We start from the raw sequence: 22,565 nt of genomic DNA, 5'->3' as shown, positions 1-22,565 counted from the left end.
ATACATCTCCCACCTATCCAGAACAATCCTGCCAAAATACTTCATCATCCCTGACAAACCCTTGTACAAAAAAGTATGTAATTCCAATGGTCTATAAAGAAATAGGACTTCAAAACAACTGAATGTTTTTAGCTCACTTAAGTTTTAACCCCTTTATTTTTTTCTAACCCATATTTCACAACTTCTGAAAATTCAGCATTCAGTGATATATTATACTTTCTCAATTACACAGTGGTTTATATATTTAATAACATAAACATCTTGTTCTTGTAGCCATTTCCAAATTTATTATGATACCATATATTTGCCAAGCAAAATTTAAGAGGTGGAGACTTAATTTAATTTAAGAGATTGAAAGTTTTAGGTAGATCAAAAACCTACTACAAACACATCATGTTAAGTCAGAACGCGAAGCACCAGCGCTAAGTTTCTGTCAGATCTGTAGTCTGTCAAGCTACCGTAGTTTTATTTCTTTATTTTAAAAACTTCTCTGGTCTTTCTCAGAACCTGGATAGTGCAAGGAGGAAAGCTTCATTTTGGAAGTCATCCAAACAGTGGGTATACATATCTATGTTTAATACCGTAAAGGAAAGCTGGGCAAGAAACATAAGGCAGCAACTGCCTCTGCTGTTCAACCCTTATTCTGCCCATAGCTCACCACACATACCTCTAACAGAAAGGTTATTTTAGACTCATCATATGATTTGCCAAAGCATTATGTAAAGTTTGACCATCTTTTCTCTAAACAAAAAGAACTAAGATCCAGCGTACGTGGACAGCATCTTCTGATCTTAAAATGAAAGAAGCATCAATCAAAAAAAAAAAATTACAGAGTTCACACTGTATCACACTATCAAAACAGCATGCCCAAAACCAAGTATTGAAAATGGTTGTCCAAACCTTCACGGTCATACTAAACAGGCTGTCTGATTTCCACCCACTAGCCCCAGCCAGTCCCTACTGGCTTTCAGGCCAGCTCTGCAGGCAGTTCAGGCACACACAGCAGCCAACAGGAAAGATGAAATTATAGGGAAGACAGCCAGTTTGGGTAAAAATCTAGGTCATTCACACCTAGTATCACTGGCAGGATAAAAACAAAAGCATCACCTGCACTGTTTTGGTAGGAAAGCATCCATCACAGAAATCATTTGTTTGTCCTGAAGGGAAAAATGAAAACTCTTCTTGCCCTCACATAAAACCTATGACATTAACCAGCCCTTCAGGCATCCTGCTGCCATACATGAAAGGACACACACAACAACAAAACCCAAGCAACAACAAGAGACTTTTTTGTTTGTTTGTTTTATATCAACTAAAAATAAGACATTACCCACACCATCTTGATCACTACAAAAAAAGCTCCAGTATCAACGGGGAAATCCAGATTCCTGCAGAACTGGGTTGCGTCACCTCAGATGTTCCTGCATTTATGGGACAGCAGAGCTGCAAGTGTGCTGTAGCTCATGGTGTCAGTATGGCTCTGCACACAAGAGTGAAGTTCCTCCTAGCATTTTCCCATTGCTATGTTGTGAAGTTGCTACCCAGACCCTAGCAAAACTAAGTGGCAACCCAGGCATAAATCAGAGCTTTATGTAATGCACCTTCACTGTAAAACCTCCTTCTGGCTGCCCAGACAGATTAGCCTAATGCACTCTCTTCTTTCACTGATACCAAAATACACAGGACAGCAGACGCCCCAAATGAGCCCCACTTTCAAGACCTCAAACAAAAGGACGATTAGTCCTCCCAGCACTACCCCAACCAGAAGCGTCGATGTTCTAGATCAACAACCTGAACAACCAAAAGGAATTCGACCAGGAAAAACCAAAGACCTGCTCCATGCACAGGATAAATGGATCTGCTAGCTGTGAGTTTCATCAGCATTCTTCACAAAAAGTTACTGTTCCATAGTCAAAACGACTCTTTCCAGACCTATTTCTTATTAGCACTAGTCTCCATTACCTGCAATACCTACATTTTTCATATGTTGGAATTTGGGGGACCATAAAAATCTGTAATTGCCATTCATATCAAGTGTATTCTTACAGAAAAATTGCATGGCATGCAATCATTCTTAGAGCTCTGTTGGCACTTACTGCATGAAATTTCTTCAAGACAAGCTATTACAATGCATACAGCTGGCAGATTGAATAGTATAACCTTGTTTAAAGCTAATAAATTTGTTTCTTGGGAACAAGAAAAAATAAAAGCAAAAAGGGTCTGAATTTGGTTTATTTAGAGATTTTTAAGAAAGACCAATTTTCTGGGACATTCAGACAGCTAAAAGAATATTTTCAATTTGCATGGATAAAGAAAGCCTGTTTAACAGAAAGCTAAGCTTTCAGAGACAAGAGCAATTTGCCAACTATACTATCACAGTCTCCATCCCTCCAAGGCAAGCCAAACAGAAGGCTAATGGGAACAGCTTTTGTATGTTGAGATAAAAATCACAGGCTAGCATAAGCTGGGAAGGGTCTCTACAGCTCTCTGGTCCAACCTCTGACTCAAAGCAGAACCAGCTTGGCTCTGCTCAGGGCCTTGGCCAGACAAAGCCTGAACATCTCCAAGTCAGAGACACCACTGCCACTCTGAGCCCCTTTTTCAATATTTGGCTGCCCCCAGTATGATCATTTCCCCCACCATTTAACTGTAATTCCCCTTGTTGCAGTTTATGCTCATATCTTGTCATCCTTTCACTATGCACCTCCAAGTCTGACTGCATCTTCTCTATAACCTCATATTATGTGGCTGTAGACAACAACAAGATCTCTACAAAGCTTTAAAAAAAAAAAAAAAAACCCAACAAAAACACACAACCCTGTTCTCTCAGCCTCCCATCAAAAATCATTTGCTCCAGCCCCCTGACCATCTGGATGGTCCTTTGTCAGACTTACTCCAGTATGACAATGTCTGTCACATACATGGGAGCCTAAAACCCAGCAGTTCTCCAGATGCAGTCTCCCAAGGGCCAAATAGATGGGAATACCTAACACCTAATAAACTAATAACACCTAGTAACTAATAAACTACAACTGGCCAGTCTATACCATGTTAGCTGAAGCTAAAACAAAAAAATAACTTTGTTCAATATTTTAAAAGGAAAAATAATGGAAGTAAATATTCACAGAACTAGCAATTAAACTAATAAACTTAGTTTAGGTCATGCCAATCTCAAATCTTCAAACTTGACAGACATACCAACGATACTTAACCAAGGAAAATTGTTGGGATGAAACTGAAACATCTAGTTTAAGAAGGCGGAAAAGGTTACTCAGACGTTTGGTAAGAGACAAATACTTTTGCTAAACTGAATGCAGTTCTTAACTCTAAGCTGTGATTAAATCTGCAGTAGTAATGAAGCACTAAAAACTTCAGAGTACGGCAAACAGCTCTGGCTCCAAAGTCACACAGCAAGAAGAGCTACTAATTAAGATAATATGATTTTAAACATAGTTACTTATTGAAGGCCCATGATGTTTATATTCAGTAACACTATCTTCTTGGGAACTTTCAGAGAAGCAGAAGACCAGCTCTGATCCATGCAAACACCACAACTGTCAAAAAGCAGTCTCTACAGTAAGTAGGCTTATAGTTCGTAAACCCAGAGTTTGTTTAGAACAGTGGCTGTGACACCTGCTATTAACCCAACAGTTTAACTCACCACGAGGTGCCAGGGATAGTCTCAGGCAACACTAACACAGCCATTGATGTCCCCCATGAAGACACTGTCCGCGTAATGCCACTCCCTTTTAAATAAGTATTTAAAATTACTTGTTTTAATTCGGTTTCCACTTTCTTCATTTTTTGCAGTTGTTGTTCCATGTCGTGTACAGTCTTTGAGACTTCAGTACTGCTGTGCTCCAGTTCTCGTATCTGTGCCACCAGCTTTTCTATCTCTTCATCACGAGCCGAAATTTCTTGGTGGTTTTGCTCCTTTTCTAACAACAGCTTATTGTAATCATCTATCTTCTCTTTTATTTCTGCTTGCAAAGATTCTACCTAAAAATCACATTATACAGATAGATATTCAGGCAATATAACAAACTTCCAGTTGGAAGCAAGAGTAATTTCATGGCAAAGCAGGTGGAGTCTTACTATGGACTAAACTAGTGCTAAAATCCCAGACAAAAGTAAAACTAGATGTGGACAGAAAGGATGAAAAAGTAACTTCCTGAAATTTTGTTTTCCAAATGCAGCAGCTTTTTAAATACACAATGGATTACTCTCTCGATATTTGTAGTATTCTCGCAAAGTACTGGATGAAGGCACACTCTCAAGGCCTGATGGTCATCAAAAGGGGTCTTGTGGTGTGTGGGGGGGTTTTGATGGGGTTTTGTTTGTTTAAGATTAAAACCCCCCATGATTACATGAATTATTACTAACAGCATTAGATGTATTTCTGCAGCTTCAGAATCCTCTTCCATTACTTCAAGGACTTCCAGTTTAAAGGAAGATACTAAGAACTGAAAGGTAAATATGCAATGTAACATACTGAATGCAAATAGGGGAGATTCACAGTAGCCAACATTAGAGCAGGTACTCTTTTTCCAAAAATCACTTAAATATGAAGAGGATCGCAATTTTGCATTTGAGCTCACTGAGATCCAATCATGCACAGAGCTGCAGGAGAACAGTCACTCATTCATCCCAGCAGTCAGCGCGAAGGCAAGGCTAGGAGCTTTGGTGGGTAACAGAGGCAGGAGAGAACCAAGTGTGACAGACAGATTTTGTTGGAAGTGAAAGTCATTAAGCACACCAAAAGCAAGCTCAGGTAGGAAAGCAATGGGAAGCCTTCTAAAGGAGAAATAATTTGCTCAAAATCAATGAGCAAGGAAGATGAGATTTTGCAAAACAAATGCTTTGTTCATCAATAAGTGGCTCAATTTACACAAATTCCACTTCAAAATTACAAAATGAAAATTCTTTGTATTAATAGAAACTTTCCCCCTTCAAAGTATTGTACAGACATTACTAAAGCCGAAAATACCCTCTACCAAAATACCGAAGAATAGAGTTAATTTAGTCAAATTAATAAGCATGGAGAGTGTCACAGACTAGTTAGGAATACCAAAAGTGATTAACATTACATTTTCAACAGTTTACAGGCACATATACTTTCCTTATATATATCAGCCCTTATGTACAGGAAATTAAACTGAAAGTGGTTCCTCACCCCCTGCAAGAATTCTGCCACCCTAAAATACGTAGCCTTATCTCCAAGTCAAGCTCTAGCAGCCTTGACACATCAAGAACAGGGAAAAAAGCCAAAGCAGAGTTAATTAATAGAAGGGATTGAAAGGAAAAGGAAAGAAATGTTAGAGATGTTCATGCTGGTTTTCATACCTGTAGAATCAATTCATAGTTCTGTACAATGTTGATTTATGGAAAAAACAAACAAACAAAAAAGCAGAAGTTAACCTTTGAAACCAAGCATCAAAAAAATTAGCATGTGAAAAAAGGATTGATATATAAACTTAAATAGGACAAGGCATGCAGACAAAGAACATCTTACTATGACTGTTATAGTTGGAAAAACTAAACATGTCTAGAACACAGAAGTCATTCCTCAGGTGCACTCTGTAGAGCAGTGACTATATTGTTGTCCTTCTCAGTCCATTTATACCAGACTCACAGGCTGTGAAACTTTAATGTAATGCACATACACATTTATTTCTGTCTCTGTAAGAAATAATGTAAGTACACTCTCACTGCCTAAATGCAGTCCAGTCAGCTGGGGGAAAATCTGCATTCTGAGTGACAAGAGAGGGGGGAAAAAAAAAAACAAAACAAAACAAAACCCAAAACAACCTCTCAAGGTCAGTCCTCCAAGACAATACAGGTTTTGGTATTTAATTGTAGTAAACAAAATCCTTGGACACCAAGTGTGATTTTACTCACCCTATACTCTCTGAGCTCTCCTGAAGTCTGTGATTTTGCTGAAAGTTTTAACTGTTCTTCCAGTTTCTGAATTTCCTGCTGAAAATCATCACGTTCATGTTCCCTTTCTATAGCTTGTTCCTGTAAACCCAACTAGAGTCAATGATAATCTTTTTAAAGAAAATTTGCATTTCATTCAAATAGTGAGTACATGAAAAATTTGGGGGTTGTTTTTGTGGTGAAGAAACTATGCTCACTTAAAAATAATTAACACCTTTTAGTAGTCCTGAAAGCATAACTAAAACTACAGGGAAAGGAAAAAACCCACCTTTTTGACTTCAATGTACATACTAACTACAACTGGCAACTAATAAAAAGGAAAAAAAAAAATCCTGCAATACTACAGAAAGGGAATTAAAAAACTACCATTTTTTTCTCTTACAAGACCAGAATACCAAGGTCTTTATTTCAAACAAAATAGAATAGTATTCCATTTTAGGAACCACCTTCCAAGTCTAAGTCACAAACTAAGAGGGGTATTTATCACCTCCAAAACCATGGAAACATGGCACCAAGCTTGCTTACATCCATGAATTGTCGCTGTTTTTTAAGCTGTTTTTCAAGAACTTGAATTTGTTGTTTTAATTCAGCAACCTCCAATAACTGGGTAGCCAGGTCTTGATTACTATGCAGCTGTTCTTCCAGTTCCACCTCCAAAACTTTCATTTGAGAGCATAAGTTGGAATGGTCCTTTTCTGCCTGACATTGAAGCTCCAATTTCTCCTTTGCTAAAAATTCAACTTCCTTGAGTAGACCTGAATAAGAATACAAAAATAACAACAAAGTTGTTGGTGCAGGGTACAAAAATCAAATTGAGTTTAAGATGAGATTGAATTCAGGTATTTTGGACAGCATCAAAGCCAAAGGAAAAGATCTCCTGAGATGGTCTGTAAGAGACACAAAAGGAAGTCTGACGCTTGACTGCCCATTGTGCCTCTGAAAGCTATCTCTGATTAAGATGGCTATTCGATGTAGTAAAGGAGAACATGGACATCTGTTCTCAACCCCAAAGTGAATCCTGGTTGGAGTTATTCTGGGCACATAGAAAGCTTTCACCTCCACCCCTGGACACCTCACAGTTCTAGAGACCACCCCCCCCATCTCACCTGACCAGGAGTCCTTCAGATTCCTTCCCTAGTTCCTTGCCCTCTCAAGCCCGGTTCCACACTCTTCTTGCCCCAGAGGCACTTTCAAAAACACACCAGATCCTCAATCCTCCAAATTCACTCCATTCCAGATGTGCTCCATCCCTAAGCAGAAGCCCCACACCCCACTTTCAGCCACCTACTCTCTCACACCCATCCTTCCAACTGCCCCATCCTTCACTATTCTATTCTAAGTCCTTGCCACCCCCTTTCAGCCCAACTCCCCACCTCACTTCAAACCTCTTCCCAATCGAGACATTCAATACTAAATCTCAGTTTCTCCAACCTGTCATGCCAAGGTCCTCCTAAGACCTCCAAGACCCAGTCTTAGGTCAGCCTCTCAATTACTCCTCTGCCTCATGCCATGCTGGATGCTGCTGCTGATGTCTACACTGCTCAGTTAGCACCTAGTTCATTTTTTCAGTGGCCACCAGCGCTCAGCCCTGCCCTGAAGCTAGTTGCTACAAGAAAGCAAAGTTAATCTTTTTCTCTAAACCTGAGTGGGGATTAAAACCCAGAGAAAAAGAACGCTTCCAGAAAATTAGTCCAGTCCTGAGGCTACAAAGGGAAGAAACACCTGGGAAAGAGATGGCACATATTTGCCCTATACAGACCGCAAAAGAAATACCACACAGGAAAACATACATAGCTCAACAGTAAGTTATCAAGAGCTAATTTATGTCCACAAACTGCGTTTTCAATCAGTTGGACGCACTGAATACACTGTTTAGGAGACAAACTGAGACGTACTGTGAATGTACTTGGAGCAAAACTATTTTAATGTGAACATAGCTAAGCAACCTGAATATGACAATAGAAGTCCAGCTATTTGGTATTTAAAGCAAGGTCCTGCAACAGCTCATTTTACTTTTCAAATGTTCTATAATTAATCTTAAATTACAGAGTCATAAATTACAAAGTCACAGAGAAGGCGGCAAGTCTATGATTCCAATGTGGACCTTAACCAGTCATCCAGCCCAGTCCCCAGAATGGGGCAATTCCCTTTTTCCAAGCATAATCAACTCAATCCACATGATTTCTGACCTAACATCATTTTAAGCTCCTGTTACAAACCTTCAAAAACAAAAGTGATGCCACAGCCTCCTTACAACATCTTTTCTAGCACTACACTATCCACAGGTATTTAATTAATTTTGAGGACACTTTAAAAAACAAGCCAAGAAACATGAACATTTCTATGTTTGTGCTCAAGAAGATAAGCGTCACGAGCTTAGCATAATGTGATAGCATTTACATTAAACATTGGGGAAAATGTCACCACAGTAAGGACAATGGAACACAAGTGTGCAGGGACTGTGAAGTCTCTGCCTCTGGAAATTAAAGAGGCTGGACAAAGAGAAAACAAGTAAAGCAGATTCTGTTTTGGGACAAAAATATGGACTAAACGAGCTCTTGAGGTCCACAGCAACCCTGTGATTCCATGATTTAGTCACCTCGTTCTCTTATTGTAGCAACTATACTTTCTCTGCATTAAGACAATATTAAAATACGCAAGATAAAACTAAAAGGTTAATTCAGCAGAAGAAAACTTAGCAGATAGGGAAATGTACCAGATCCTTTAACTATTTGCCAGATTTGCTAAGCACCCATTGTAGCTTTTTAAACCAACTGAAACGGACACAGAATTGCTTGCATCACTTGAATTCTTCCAGATGCACAGCATATGTGTACATTGCTACTGTGAGAGCATGACACGCACCATCCAAAAGATAAAAAAATAAATTTTGTTTTGCAGTCACTCTAGATAATGCCTTAAGAGCCCTGCCCTCCCCTACACACAGGTCCACTGGCACCAGGCTCTGCCATTTTAAGTTTGCTATTGGCTGATAAATACAAATCATAGGATTAATAAAGGAACTGCTAGACATATACACACAGACTACATATCTCAAAAAGCCCTAGTCCTGGGCATTACTTTCTAGATTTGAGCAACAATCCACAACTACATGGCAGCAATGTTTCACTCCAAACACTAATTCTGCAAACTCACAATTACCAAGAGCGGTATCTCAGATGCCTATATAGTAACAAGAACTGGGCAATCGCTGTGCCACACTCCCTGCTTTTTCTAGCACAGCACTATGTAATCCCGTGAACTAAGCTTCAAGTTTCCTAATCAAATATTCATTAAGTTGTGGCCATAGCTCAGGCTCTGGCAGAACAAGTGCAGGTAAATGGAGAGGCTCCCCCAAAGCAATTTTTCTCGCAACCCACTTGGAGGTGTTACAGCCTCCTGCCATCCTGAGATGTGACACAGCAAGTTATCCAAGGCTGAAACACACAGTCCAGAAAAAAAGCCGACAACAGTCTGAATTCTATTAGGAGACCAAATCCCACAATTACGATCATCTCCTCAGACAGAAATGCAAGCTAATGTAAAAAAGTAGTTAGGCTAATAGATTTTACATGGAATTGGAAACATTTCATAGAAAGCAGGTATCACATTTTGGCAATCCCAGTTAAGTGTAATCTGTTTGTGCAATTTTAACTTTTTAAATTATTTTTTTTAAGCACAAGTGCATAAATAAATTTTCAAACAACACAAGTAGCTCATCAGATCACCGGTTTGTTTCTTTATAGTGACAAACCTGCTATTTTATTAATGCTAATTCAAATCATGCAACTCCACTCCGGTAATGCCCCAGCACACACTCCTCCCCAATCCCAAGATCATCATTAACAAATGCCAAGCTCCGTTCTAAGTGCATTTGATTAGCAAAGCCACTCTACTCATATTAGTACTCCACATCAAAACAGGGAGGAAGAATCAGCTTTTCAAGGAATAAGCCACGTCAGTCAACTCCAAACAATATGATTTTTATGTATCGTATTTTCCACATACTACAATTCTGAACCAGAGGAAGAGTACTACAGATGGCTGGGGTCGGAGAAAGGGGGGTGAATTTTAGGGCTCAGCACTTGCAGCAAATGCAACTGTTCAAGTTCTAATGAGCTGCTGGATTGCAGCTACTGAGATAACGCCAATCCGCAAATACCCTATATCCAGTTAGGTTAGATGTTCTCTCTCATTGAGCAGGCAGCAGCAAATTTCAGGACAGTGAGATGATTAACAAAAATATGTTAAAAAAAAAAAAAAACAACAGTGTTTGAGGGAGATCTGAATGGACAGAAGGAATAAAGATATAGCAATAGGCAAGACAGCCCAGGGCAGCTTTTTACCTCTAACTGGAATTTACCTAGATAATTCTTTTTTTTATTCACCTGAGAGACTTTGTTTAGCCAGCTCACACCCTTTGGGGGAAAACAAAAAGTCTAGAAACAGAAGACAGTGAATATGCAAGAGAACACATCTACAAATATGTATGTGCATATAAAGAAAATCAATCTAAAAATGTGATAAGAGAATTATATTTTGAGTAGACAAAAAACATAATCATGGCAGCTATGAATTTATCAGATTTAAATGTTTGCTACTCTGGAGCTGAGTATGCACACTTCAGTTCAGGAGGAAAGGAAAAAAAAAAAACAGAAAAGATGCCTCTTTCAGTTCAGCACCTACAGACATTAGTCTTCTAGAGTCAGTGTAAAACTCTACAGATCATTCTTGCTTGTTTTTGGTTTTATCTTTCCTCCCATAACTAGCCTTCCTTACCATTCTACTCTCCCCTCTTTCTTCTTTCTGATCTACCTATCCATTCAATTACATTTCTCTAGTCTCCCTTAGACTTCCTTCAGTTCTTGCTGTATTTTATTAGCTCTCTATTTTACATCACCTCAAATATTTTTCTTTTTTCCCCCCTTTTAAATTCATGTAATCATTTTGACAGCCCACCGTGTATCATCAGAAGCTCATAGCAAGCTTACAACCCACTCCATCTCCTCAAAAGAAAAATGAAGCTGGCAAACACAAAGATAATGGCACAACACACTTTACACCCAACAGCAGCAAACAATTTTTCTTCCTTTCAATATTGATCAGCGAATTAAATATTCTTAGTTTTAGTTGTTTTCAGATGCTGATGCATCACAGAAGTAATTAATTTATTTTTTGTAAAGTTATTCATAATCCCTGTAGGATTATTAATATGTAGGCCTACTTATGAAGTACTATTCCTCTTTGTTAAAATAAAATCAAAACTACCAATTCATTCACTGAGTGTTACAACACGAACCAGAACACCCACACTCATCATTACAAACCTGAACCTTCTTTTTGTGCTACGTTAGCAATAGATGTTCCTAGAAATCAAAACACACAGACGTGTACAAGACAAGAATAGGACATTGTGATCCATTCCATCTTTTAAATCACTAAAAATTCATAGGGAATACAGATAATGCCTACCCTTCATTCGGCATTTCACCTTTATTATGACACAAAGCTCCTAATGACATACATTGATTCATGTCTGTAATTGGACTGGAGCTACTACAGAAATGGTTTCACATTATAACCATGCAAGTTTGTTGCAACATTCTTGGCTAGTCACTTATGCATTTAAGACAATCAATATTCTCTTTTCACGATTTTCTCCATATAGAGATGGTATAATTAATGCCTCAATCCCCCCTTTTAGTTCCTGCCAGGGGATTCAAAGCAGAATTCCGTCCAGCAGGACTCACTGGGACAGACTTACAGACTAGTAATCTTTCAAATATTTCCATGGCACACAGATATGCTTGTGTTCAACAATATCATGGAATGATTTTGCGTTTCCTGTGGGATGTATTACTCAAGGCCATAATCACTGTTGCAAAGCAAGCACAACATACATTTAGTTTCAGTTACAGCCCCTGAATCTCTTTATGTTCTTCTGCCTTTCCCCTGGGGAAGAGAGGTCTTCCCTCACCTCTCTCTCTGCTTACCATACTGTAGTGTAGGCTCTGTGAGCCAAGACAATCTGCACAACTGTTCAATTTTCTCTTAAGGTAAGATATTATTAAGATGCTGTATGAGAGGTCAGAGACAGACATAACTTTTAATACTAACATATGTGCTATAATTTTTAATAGGACCTGTGGCAACAGGACAAGGGGTAATGGTTTTAAACTAAAGAGGGTAGATTCAGACTAGATACAAGGAGAAATTTTTTTTATGATGGGCAACTGGCACAAGTTGCCCAGAAAAGTGGTAGATGCCCCAACCCTGCAAATATGCAAGGTCAGGTTGCATGGGGCTCTGTGCAACCTGATCTAGTTGCTGGTGAAAGGGCTGGAGGGCATGTCCTGTGAGAAGCAGCTGAGGACTCTGGGTTTGTCCAGTTTGGAGAAAAGGAGGCTGAGGGGCAACCTCGTTGCTCCCTACAGTTTCCTGATGAGGGGACACGGAGACGGAGGTGCTGGTTTCTTCTTCATATCCAGTGACAGGATGTGTGGGAATGGTTCAAAGCTGTGCCAGGGGAAGTTTAGACTGGACATTAGGAATCATTTCTTTACCGAGAGGGTGGTCAAACACTGGAACAGGCTTACTAGAGAGGTGGTCAATGCCCCAAGCCTGTCAGCATTTAAGAGGCATTTTGACAATGCCCTTAACATGCTTTCACTTCAGAGATGACCAAAAGTTGTCAGGCAGTTGGACTAGATGATTGTTGTAGGTCCCTTCCAACCAAAAATATTTTATTCTTTTCTAGTCAAAGATGTCCCTGCTCACTGCAGGAGGGTTGGACTAGATGACCTTTAAAGGTTCCTTCCAACCCAAACCATTCTATGAGTCTATACACAACACGAGTATTTTGATTGCACTGTATTTGAAAGGTTGAGTGCAGAGCCAAAAGGAAGAGCCAAAAGGAAGAGCCAAAAGGAAGAGCCAAAAGGAAGAGCCAAAAGGAAGAGCCAAAAGGAAGAGCCAAAAGGAAGAGCCAAAAGGAAGAGCCAAAAGGAAGAGCCAAAAGGAAGAGCCAAAAGGAAGAGCCAAAAGGAAGAGCCAAAAGGAAGAGCCAAAAGGAAGAGCCAAAAGGAAGAGCCAAAAGGAAGAGCCAAAAGGAAGAGCCAAAAGGAAGAGCCAAAAGGAAGAGCCAAAAGGAAGAGCCAAAAGGAAGGTTGGTGGCCCACAAGAGCAGGACAGTGGTACAGTCAAGAGTCAGAACAGAGGTGAAGAGTAGCAAGGTGGAGAGAAGACGATAAGGTGGGGGAGAGGCAAGAGGCAGGCAAGAGTTGCAGACAAATGATACAGTATGGCTGAAAGTCAAGTAGAAGTCTACAACAGAGGCTCTTGAGTAGCAGACAGATAATTGCAACATATAGACTGTGTCCAGTCAAACACATCCCTCCTATAGAATTTGGGTCCATACCCTGAAACCTAGAGTCTTCACATTCCTGTGCTACTGACAATGGAGAAATCCACTACAAAACTGTTTCTTGCTATCTTTATTTCTGACATAAGGATGCACTATGTACAACTACCTTTTATGTAGTTTGCTCAGGCAGTAAAGACCTATGCAACATAGCTGAAGGTGGCATTATAGGGACATAGCTGAGCATAGCGTAATGTTGGTATTAGAAGAAATGGAAAGGCAGGGATGCCAAACCATAAAATTTTTACTGGAAGATGATACAGAGAAATTAACTTATAAAACTACTAGAATGACATTAAGGCTGCAAATTCAAGAAGTCAAAACCATATAATCATAGAATCCTATCATAGTGCTATTTAAATGATTCACAGATTCATCCTTAAGAACGAGCATAACGTAGTCTTGGGTTCCTGCATAGTGCAAGTCACACATTTCTGAATTTTCTTCTGTGAATCAAAAAAAAAAAAAAAAAAAATCTTACATGTAAGCCAGCTATATTACACTGAGATTCTTCAGGGTCTTTATTAAATCACTGCTGTCACTGTTAAAACGTGTGCTCCTTCATTTGCAGAGTGAGTTGCCACAGCACCAACTTCCACTCATTGAGTGTTACTAGACTCCATCCAGCATGGTGAAGAGTCCCCCCCATCCTACTCCACTTACCTATACAAGCTCCCTGTAATTACCTTAACATCACATCGCATACTTTGTGGGGCTGAAGGAGTGATGGAGTGGGGGAAGGAGTTATGTAGAGGAGGAGTTACGCTTATTTGCAGCTATTTATCTGAGTTTCATATGGCATTTCAGTGGCTGTCTGTAGCTTGCAGTGAGTCACCCTTTATATAAAAGTTTAAGATACTTGCGCCTCCAACAACACTACCTCATTCAGCTTTTTCAGCCCATATACTTCCCTTTAAAAACCTAAACGGACTTTGAGCTTGATCATTAAAGTCTTTACCCAGTCACCGTTACTGATCATGTGTCTGTGTTTTGACAGAAGACGGCTGGTGAGCAGGGGAAAAGTTTATGCATGAAACTAACTACACATCACCACCACAATATTTTTTCATAATTCAAGTAATCTTCCAGGAGTATTTTCTTTCTTCCATTATTTCTAAGCAATTTCCTTAGTCCTGGAAGCAGTCAAAAGCCTTGAAGCTCCAACTCCTTTCTTTGACTGCAGTGTCAAATAACCAGCATTTCAGTTACTAACTAGGTGCTAATTATCATAGACTCATAGAACAGTTTGGGTTGGAAGGGACCTTTAAAGGTCACTCAGTCCAACCCCCCTGCAGTGAGCAGAGACATCTTTAACCAGATCAGGTTGCTCAGAGCCCCATGCAGCCCAGGCTTGAATGTTTCCAGGGATAGGGCTTCTGCCAGCTCTCTTGGGCAGCCTGTTCCAGGGTTTCACCATGCTCAAAAAAAATTTCTTCCTTATACCTAATCTAAATCTGCCCTCCTTTAGTTTAAAACAGTTACTCCTTGTCCTATTGCTACAGGCCCTGCTAAAAAGATTGCCCCCATCTTCCCTTTCTCTTTAAGCACTGGAAGGCCACTAGAAGGTCTCCACGGAGCCTTCTCTTCTCCAGGCTGAACAACCCCAGCTCTCTCAGCCTGTCCTCTGACCATTGTTGTGGCCTCCTCTGGACTGGCTCCAACAGGCCCATGTCTTTTCTGTGCTGAGGACTCCAGAGCTGGACGCAGTCAGTACTGCAAGTAGGGTCTCATAAGAGCAGAGGAGCAGAATGCCCTTCCTCGACTTACTGGCCATGCTTCCTTTGATGTAGCCCAGGATACTTTTGGCTTTCTGGGCTGTCAGCACGCATTGCTGGCTCATGTCCAGCTTTTCACCCACCAGTACCCCCAAGTCCTCCTCAGCAGGGCTGTTCTCAATCCCTTCATCCTCCAGCCCGTACTGATACCGCAGGCTGCCCCGACTCAGGTGCAGGACTTTGCACTTGGCCTTCTTGAACCTCATGAGGTTCACATCGACCTACTTCTTAAGCCTTGACAGGTGGCTCTGGATTGCATCCTTTCCCTCAGCAACTAACTACCTGTAGTTAATAGATGCATCTTATTTTTTCAGACACTCTCCATTTCTAACCAAGCATAAGACTACAGCAGTACTCTTCACTAACAGTCCTATCGTCTTAGAAGCAAAGAACAAGCTGCTTTATTTTATTTTCCACTTTTACAGGAAGACCCTGCTAACCTCTGTAACAGACCGAGATGCTCACTAGGTCATTAAACCAAAGACTGATACACTGTAGAAGCACATTGCACTGTGCCCTGACTGGACACAATTTTGTTTTCCACTAATAGCGCCATATCCACTCCTCACCAAGAATTGCTTGCTCCTGGGTTAGCTCCTGGAAGCGCTCACGCATATTCTCCAGCTCCACAACAAGACGACGTTCAGATTCTTCTTTTAGATTCAAGGCCTCTTCCAATGCAGCCTTTTCTGCAACATAGCCTTCAATAATGCCTAAAATCCCAAGTCACAATGCAAATAAAGCAGCAGACAAACTCACCTATTGCAATAAAGCAGCTTGAAAACATGAGTAAACAATTTTTTGCAAACAATGGAAGGCAACATGAAAAAGAAGTGCTAGATAACTTAAATTTACACTGTAGCCAGGCTTTTTGAGGTATCTTAAGGAATAAAATGTACCAGTTAACGTATTCTAACAGATTTGAGACTGCCATGTCACAAAGCGTCTCCAAACATGTAGAATGTATATGGGGATCATTAAGCTTTGGTGGCGTGGGATCACCTCACAACATATGACTAAATAAGCCTAAAAGAGTATGACTGAGAAGAGGAATGGAAAGCAGATGTCACGATTAGGGAAGAGAAACTCAACTTGAAGGACAGGGAAACCCTCAAAGATTCTCCTATATAAAGGCAAAGACCTCAAATAACAGTCTTCATGTGGGGGAATTAGATTCACGACATGCAGTCTGTGACAGTGTTAAGATCAACAGCCCCAGCCTTTTTGTCTTTTCTTACAGAATCTCTTTATGCCTGTACTACTAACAAACATTGCTCTCGTTCATGGTGAACCCTTCCAAGGTCAGACAAACAGGCTGATTTACACTGGGAGCATGTCTTCTTTTCAATAATCCAAGCTCCCACATTTAGACATGCAGGAATGCAAACTGCTGCTTTAAAAATAGCAGTGTTTTTCCATACACAGTCAATGGTACAAATATAGGACTAAGTGCTACCAGGGAAATGCATGGAGAGAATTAAGTAGTAGAACTGCAAGAGAAGATACATGTTTCAAGTAACTTAGCAATCTGAAACGCAGAAAATGGATTATACACAGACAGATAAAAAAGACACAAAACCCACATCGTAGATACTAAGAGGAATGAGCTATAAGTAAATGACACAAATCTCTATTTTTTTCATTTTCTTACCCTCTGCTTTGTGAAGCTCTAGTGCCAGCTGATTCTTGGCCTCACTTTCCTCATTGAGGCACTCCATTAGTTCCTGGTGCTGAGTAACCACCCGGGCTGTTTCCCAGTTGCGGCAGCTGAATTCTTCAAGTTGTGCATGGTTTTCATGCATTTTCTCCAGCTAAAAGTAAACAATTTCCCCCAGCATCAGATCTTGGATGCACACGCAATGTAATAATACTACAGTCATCTGACCAAACACTTTTCATTTTTTTATAACATTTATGCATTAAGGTCCAGGTATTGAAGTTTCATTTTAGTACTAGGTTGACTTTACCCAAAACCCTTGGACACTTTGGTGACTTCCTGTATTCACATACCCCTGGTTTTGCCATAAATCTTAAGACACATAAGTTTCTTCACTGTGCATAAAGAGAGATAGCTCCCTGTTGGCTAAACTGCTCAACTTGACACTTCCTGAGCCACTTGAAATTCAAAGCACCCTTACACTTAAATTCTACAAGAGCTTCAGGCACATCTAATAGACAGTGAAGTCAATACATCATCAGCTTTCCAAGGTACGGCACCACTTCTCCAACACTATGTGTCTTGCATTCCTACGTGCAATGTCTTAAGTTCAAGGAGAGGAATAGGGCAGCCCCATTCCCATTTAGTTTATATTTAGCTTATCCTGGTGGATAGAACATTTCACAGATGTAAGCAAAGTATGCTTGAATTCAGCTGATGAAGGTAACCTAGAATCTAGATCTGTCACGGCTTGGGCAAGCGCTTTAACCACAAATTAGCTATATGCTAGTGGAACCAGCATCAGTACCTAAAAATATAAATTTAAGCACCCTCATTCTAGGAAGGACTTTTTAAGACGGTGAATATACATTTCATGAAGACACCTATCTTTGGGTTGCACAAAATGCCTGACAAGATGATGTATTTCAGATATATTCCTTCCCTTCACATTTTCTCTTAAATTAGGGGCTTCCTTACTCAACAAGCTAATTACTGTAGCACTAAAGTCAATCCTCTAAACGTACACAGTACTCAGGCATCTAGCCAAGATTTATAACTTCTCTTCCCAAAACTGAATGTCTAGACACTGCAAAACAAATTGTTTTATGGTATTGAGTCCAGTTCCTTTTACCACAATTAAACAGTATATAATTACAAGGACGTTTGCTTGCTGCTATCTACATATTCTCAAAACATTTTAACATGGGATGGATTTTTCTTGAACCTGCTTACGAATGTTGAAGCAGCATTGATGTGAAGTGTGATAAAAACTCCTCAAAAACACTTTACTCTTGGTCTCCTGAAGTTACCAAATGCATCTAACATCCTAATTTAAATCTACTCAAGACAATCAACTTAGAGCCTTCCTACAGGATCTGCTAAAAGAAAAAAAAAAAAAGTTGTTAAAGGCTCATTTATAAGAAATGATCAAATAAGCTCAAAATCTTTATTGTAAGCAGCAGGGGATACACATGCCAGTGTTCAGACACAATCTGTTCCTTTTTAGTAGCCAGTCCTACAGGGTACTAAATACACAAGTGTTAAAACAATTTCACATTTCCAATGTAATTACACATCTATACAGATTAAAAAGTTTTACTTGTTTAGTTGATTCTGTAAGCAGTTCCAGAAGTCTCTCCACTGCAGTACGCAAACGATGACAGATTTTCAGTATAATGTCTTCATTTTCACATACCATTTCTGGCTTTGCAAAAACACTTTCACATAAGTATTGGCTCAACTCGGACCCCTCATCAGTCACTGGAGACAGCTGGTTGTGTTCTGTGAGAGTTTCATCAAGCAGCTCATCTCCTGAAAACAAGCAAGGTATTTAAAAACACAGAAAAATGACACAGAACTGGCCACTCATAACAACTGACATCAGACAGTCACATTGTTTGGTTCTGAAGATGCATTACAAACTTGCACACATCAATAACTCAATGTTGAAAAATCAAGACAGTCTTTCACAGCATTTGGAAATACTGTGCTATACATCAGATCCTGAAACTCTGCATTCACCAAGTTCATCTTTCCTGCTCTATAATCCACATTCAGCCTTTTCCAGCAAGATTTTAGTAGTTGCCCTATTAAAATAATTAAAATGAAAGAACATTGATCTTAAGCACAGAGGAACTTTGAAAGAGACACAGAAAACACCACAAGAGACATCCCCTTTCTGAACCTCATCCATATAAAAGGAAATGAAAAAGTGTTTTTCAAGAATGTGAATTGACTACATCCCGTTAGGCAGATTTACACTCACCTTTTTCTAGGTGATGTTTTTCTTTGGCTTTGAAATACTGCATGAAACCCGTTTCTTCCATAATACTGTGACTTTCTCTAGAATCCCCAGAAGCCAGACTGTCATCAAGGCAAAGACCAATCTTGGTACAGATAAGGTCCTCAACAGCTATTATGGCCTTCATCAACTCCACAAGCAATTTCAAAACATGTTGATAAGATTCCTGCATTTTTTTCCTAGAACAAAAGCATTTTGAACACTTAGACTGCATGCACTTGGTTTAAAAGACACTTTGAACCTACTGAAAAACAGACAGTCCAAAATGGGTATCTTGCCATAGGTTTAACTGTTATTGCTGAAGAAGATTCAGACGACTTGCAAAAAAACAAGGCCATTTCACAGAGCAGGCTCAGCAAAAAACCTTTGTCTTCTCCACAGGTAGATGGAGAGATCATACTGCAGTCACAAGCATCTCAGGCTTCCACATCTGTGGAAGCATCAGTGAGTAGGGAGAACACGTCTACTACTCTAGTATCTGTGACTTCAACATAACCAAGGTTGTTCTGGCAGAGTAGACAACTAAACTGTTTTCATAAATACAATTTTTGTTTTAAGAAAAACAGTAACCCAGTTTAAGGGCGAGAGAGGGAATTCTTCTAGAAGCTTATTCAGCACAACAACTTCTCTAACACACACATTCCAACGACAAAGCAAACCAAGCCATATTGCACTGAAAAGTTTCTCTGACCAAGATGCTTTCTCCATTTCCTAGCTTTTTCCAAGAATTTAGACAGTGGAAACCCCAAACCACCAAAGTCTCCATCAGATCACAAGAAAAAAAGGAATTAAAAAAAATATCCTTGCTCTCCATATCAAGATGGGTTGGTAATTAAAAAGACTCAAAAAAACCTTGCAAATAAAACCAATGTATCATCATCCTACACTATTAATTTGAGCTGGCTTAGTTACCAATTTCTTTATGAAAAATGAGAAAACGAGCAAAAAACCGCCAACCACTAAGCACTATGTAACCCAAAATGGGCAAACCTTTCATCCTTGGACTGCTCAATATCAGATCTCAACATGGCTACCAAATTCCCTCCTTCTTGGTTTTCTCTGTCCCGCCGCTGAAGAAGGGTCTCCAGTTCAGAGTTGGTCTCCTCTATTTCACGGTTTAAAGACTCCACTTTCTTTTCCATCTGTGGAAAATACAGTAGTAATGCAAAGTCAATCTTTTTGCTTAAACTATGTACTTCACCCAATGATCTTACCCTACATCACTTCATATATATTCACACAATCATCATCTGCTGTCACCCAAATTTGCTTCTACAAGCACCAGAAATGAAGGACAGCAGAAAGACTAGAAATGAATGGTTATTTTTTTTAGTTCTCTTTTTCTGATGTTGATTTTGTGTCATGGAGCTGCCTCACTTGCATTCAGACTCAGTACATACAAGCAATGCAAAAAGCTTGTAAAAATTCTGCATCATACTTCAATTTGCTCTTCGTTTGCTTTTGCTGTTATGCCTCAAAGGCACAAAGGAATGTCCTCGCATAAAGTAACACTGTAGCACACAAACCTGAACAGCAACCTGAGCCAGTATCATCAGTGCCAGCTTTCTTCTTTGTTTTATAAGCTCTGCCTGAAAACAAATTTCTAGAAAAATGTTTTCTCATATTTATATGTTCAGATGACACCTCCATCCCATTAAAAAAAAAGTAAATATACATATACATATGTATACAGCCACCCCCGAGTCCCGGATTTAGCTACCAAACAAATCAGTCCTATTCTGTTAGAAACTTTGTCTCAAAAGTAAGCCAACAAAGGAGTCAAAATATCTACTTGGGAGGCAATTGCAAGAAAAGCAAAGCATTCTACTCCTCTGACAACTTTCTCACCCCTCATCAAGTCCTACATGAAGAGCAGGGAACAACACCACATTTCTTCCAGTAGGGGAAATTGTTAGCATTACTCTCAGTGTTCCCACTAAACATAAAGGCCTAACAGAATAGTCCAATTTACCAAATTTACATTTTGGTCAAAGCTTCACGAATTGTGAGAAGAGACATAAATGGTTTATTTCATTTTATCTTCTGTTTTGAAAACTCAAAGCTATTATTCTAATCATTGAAAACGAACTTGACATTTCTAAACTTCCCAAATAAAACAGATGCCTTTTTCAAGCTGTTCCTCTCTCTAAAGCTTTCTGGGTAACCTCAATTAAACTTAGGTATTTGCTTTACAGGAGGAATAAAATTTTATTTGTTTAAATATTATCTTTGCCGCTTCCAGATCCAAAATTCCAATTTGCTTGTCTTACTCCCTCAAAGCTATAAGTTGGTCCAACAAAAGCTACTACAGCACTAGTTTCTTGACAAAAGAAAATGTGATAGATACAGATGGCATCAATACCAAGATGGCATCAATACCAAGACAACAAGACAAACATCCAAGCTTCTCTTATAAAGCAGTGTTAATCTCCCTGAGAAATGGCTGAAGACCAGTTTTCAAGCTACTACCCAGTTTCAATTTCCCCATTACTGCTGCAGCAAACTGATTAAGAGATGGAACCCATCATACATTACACATTGAAAACTAGTGATTGCAAGAATTACACGTACAGTCCCTCTATATACATCTTGAGAAAGATGAGAATATTGTGCTAAAATACAACACAAAAGCACTTTTGAAATCTAGGTTTAAAATACTTCCCACGCACCTGGATAATTATTGCTGCTTTTTCCTGCAGCTGGGTTGACAACACCTCCCACTCCTTTTGGTGAGCAGCCTGTGCCTTCTCCCTCTCCTGAATCAATATCTGCTCCTTGTCACGTAGTGATGCCTTTTTTTCAGCTTCAAATTCGTCCTGTGTAAGTCACATATGCTTTGATTTACAAAGAGGGAGAAGGGGAAAAACCCACACCACCAAGCCCCCAAAACCCCACAACCAACCCCCCCCCTTTTCTTTTTATGTGGACTCCTTACCTTTCAGATTAACTAGCAGTAACTTACACAGGTAACACCCCCAAATCAACAAAAAAGTGCCAAAACTACGATTTAAAAATAGGCAGGTAGGTAAATGATCTGTCTGAATGTGCTCACTGAGATCTGGGTCATTTCAGGCTGCTGAGATAGTGGTGAGGAACAGAAAACAGATGGATAAATCAAGACAGAGATGGACAGAAGCCACTTCAAGCAACTGCAAGGAGTACAACTTGCATAGTACTGAATTCCACACAGGAGAAGTGATTTACGGGAACAAACTGAAATCTACAAGGTAGATTTACACGGCTAAATGATCTAAAAGCTATTAAATTGGATCTCACTTACCTCAGAGTGCTCTAAAGCACTCTGAAGGAAAGGATTATTAGACATAGCCCACTCCTGCATCAGCAAATAAGGGAGGTGAAAGAAGGTCCTGGGATCCCTTCCCAAAGAGGCTACAAGGAACCCTGATTAGTAATTGTTCCTGCAACACCAGAATTGGGAAGCAAGTCTTTTTGATCACGGTATAAATCCAAACT

The 22,565-nt window shown here is 39.6% G+C and overlaps 1 protein-coding gene across 2 annotated transcripts in view; it reads right to left on the bottom strand.

Moving 5' to 3' along the window:
* Nucleotides 1–22,565, bottom strand: part of PCNT (pericentrin) — a 100,959-nt gene that overhangs the window by 36,965 nt on the left and 41,429 nt on the right. The window contains exons 24-33 of one of the 2 annotated variants that reach the window (XM_086466221.1): nt 21,761–21,907; nt 20,082–20,233; nt 19,056–19,270; nt 18,390–18,616; nt 16,784–16,943; nt 15,702–15,845; nt 6,463–6,692; nt 5,899–6,018; nt 5,344–5,364; nt 3,772–3,999 (exon numbers count right to left, since the gene is read on the bottom strand). In XM_086466221.1, coding sequence (XP_086322347.1) covers nt 3,772–3,999; nt 5,344–5,364; nt 5,899–6,018; nt 6,463–6,692; nt 15,702–15,845; nt 16,784–16,943; nt 18,390–18,616; nt 19,056–19,270; nt 20,082–20,233; nt 21,761–21,907 — 1,644 coding nt within the window. The remainder of the gene's footprint in view (nt 1–3,771; nt 4,000–5,343; nt 5,365–5,898; nt 6,019–6,462; nt 6,693–15,701; nt 15,846–16,783; nt 16,944–18,389; nt 18,617–19,055; nt 19,271–20,081; nt 20,234–21,760; nt 21,908–22,565) is intronic. The other variant, XM_086466222.1, reaches the window with a different exon arrangement.

The sequence above is a fragment of the Leptosomus discolor genome, chromosome 5, assembly GCF_034619465.1.
Source record: "Leptosomus discolor isolate bLepDis1 chromosome 5, bLepDis1.hap2, whole genome shotgun sequence".
NCBI classification, from domain to species: Eukaryota; Metazoa; Chordata; class Aves; order Leptosomiformes; family Leptosomidae; genus Leptosomus; species Leptosomus discolor.
The sequence above is the reverse complement of the archived record's forward strand: the minus strand, read 5'-3'. Positions and strand labels throughout refer to the sequence as shown.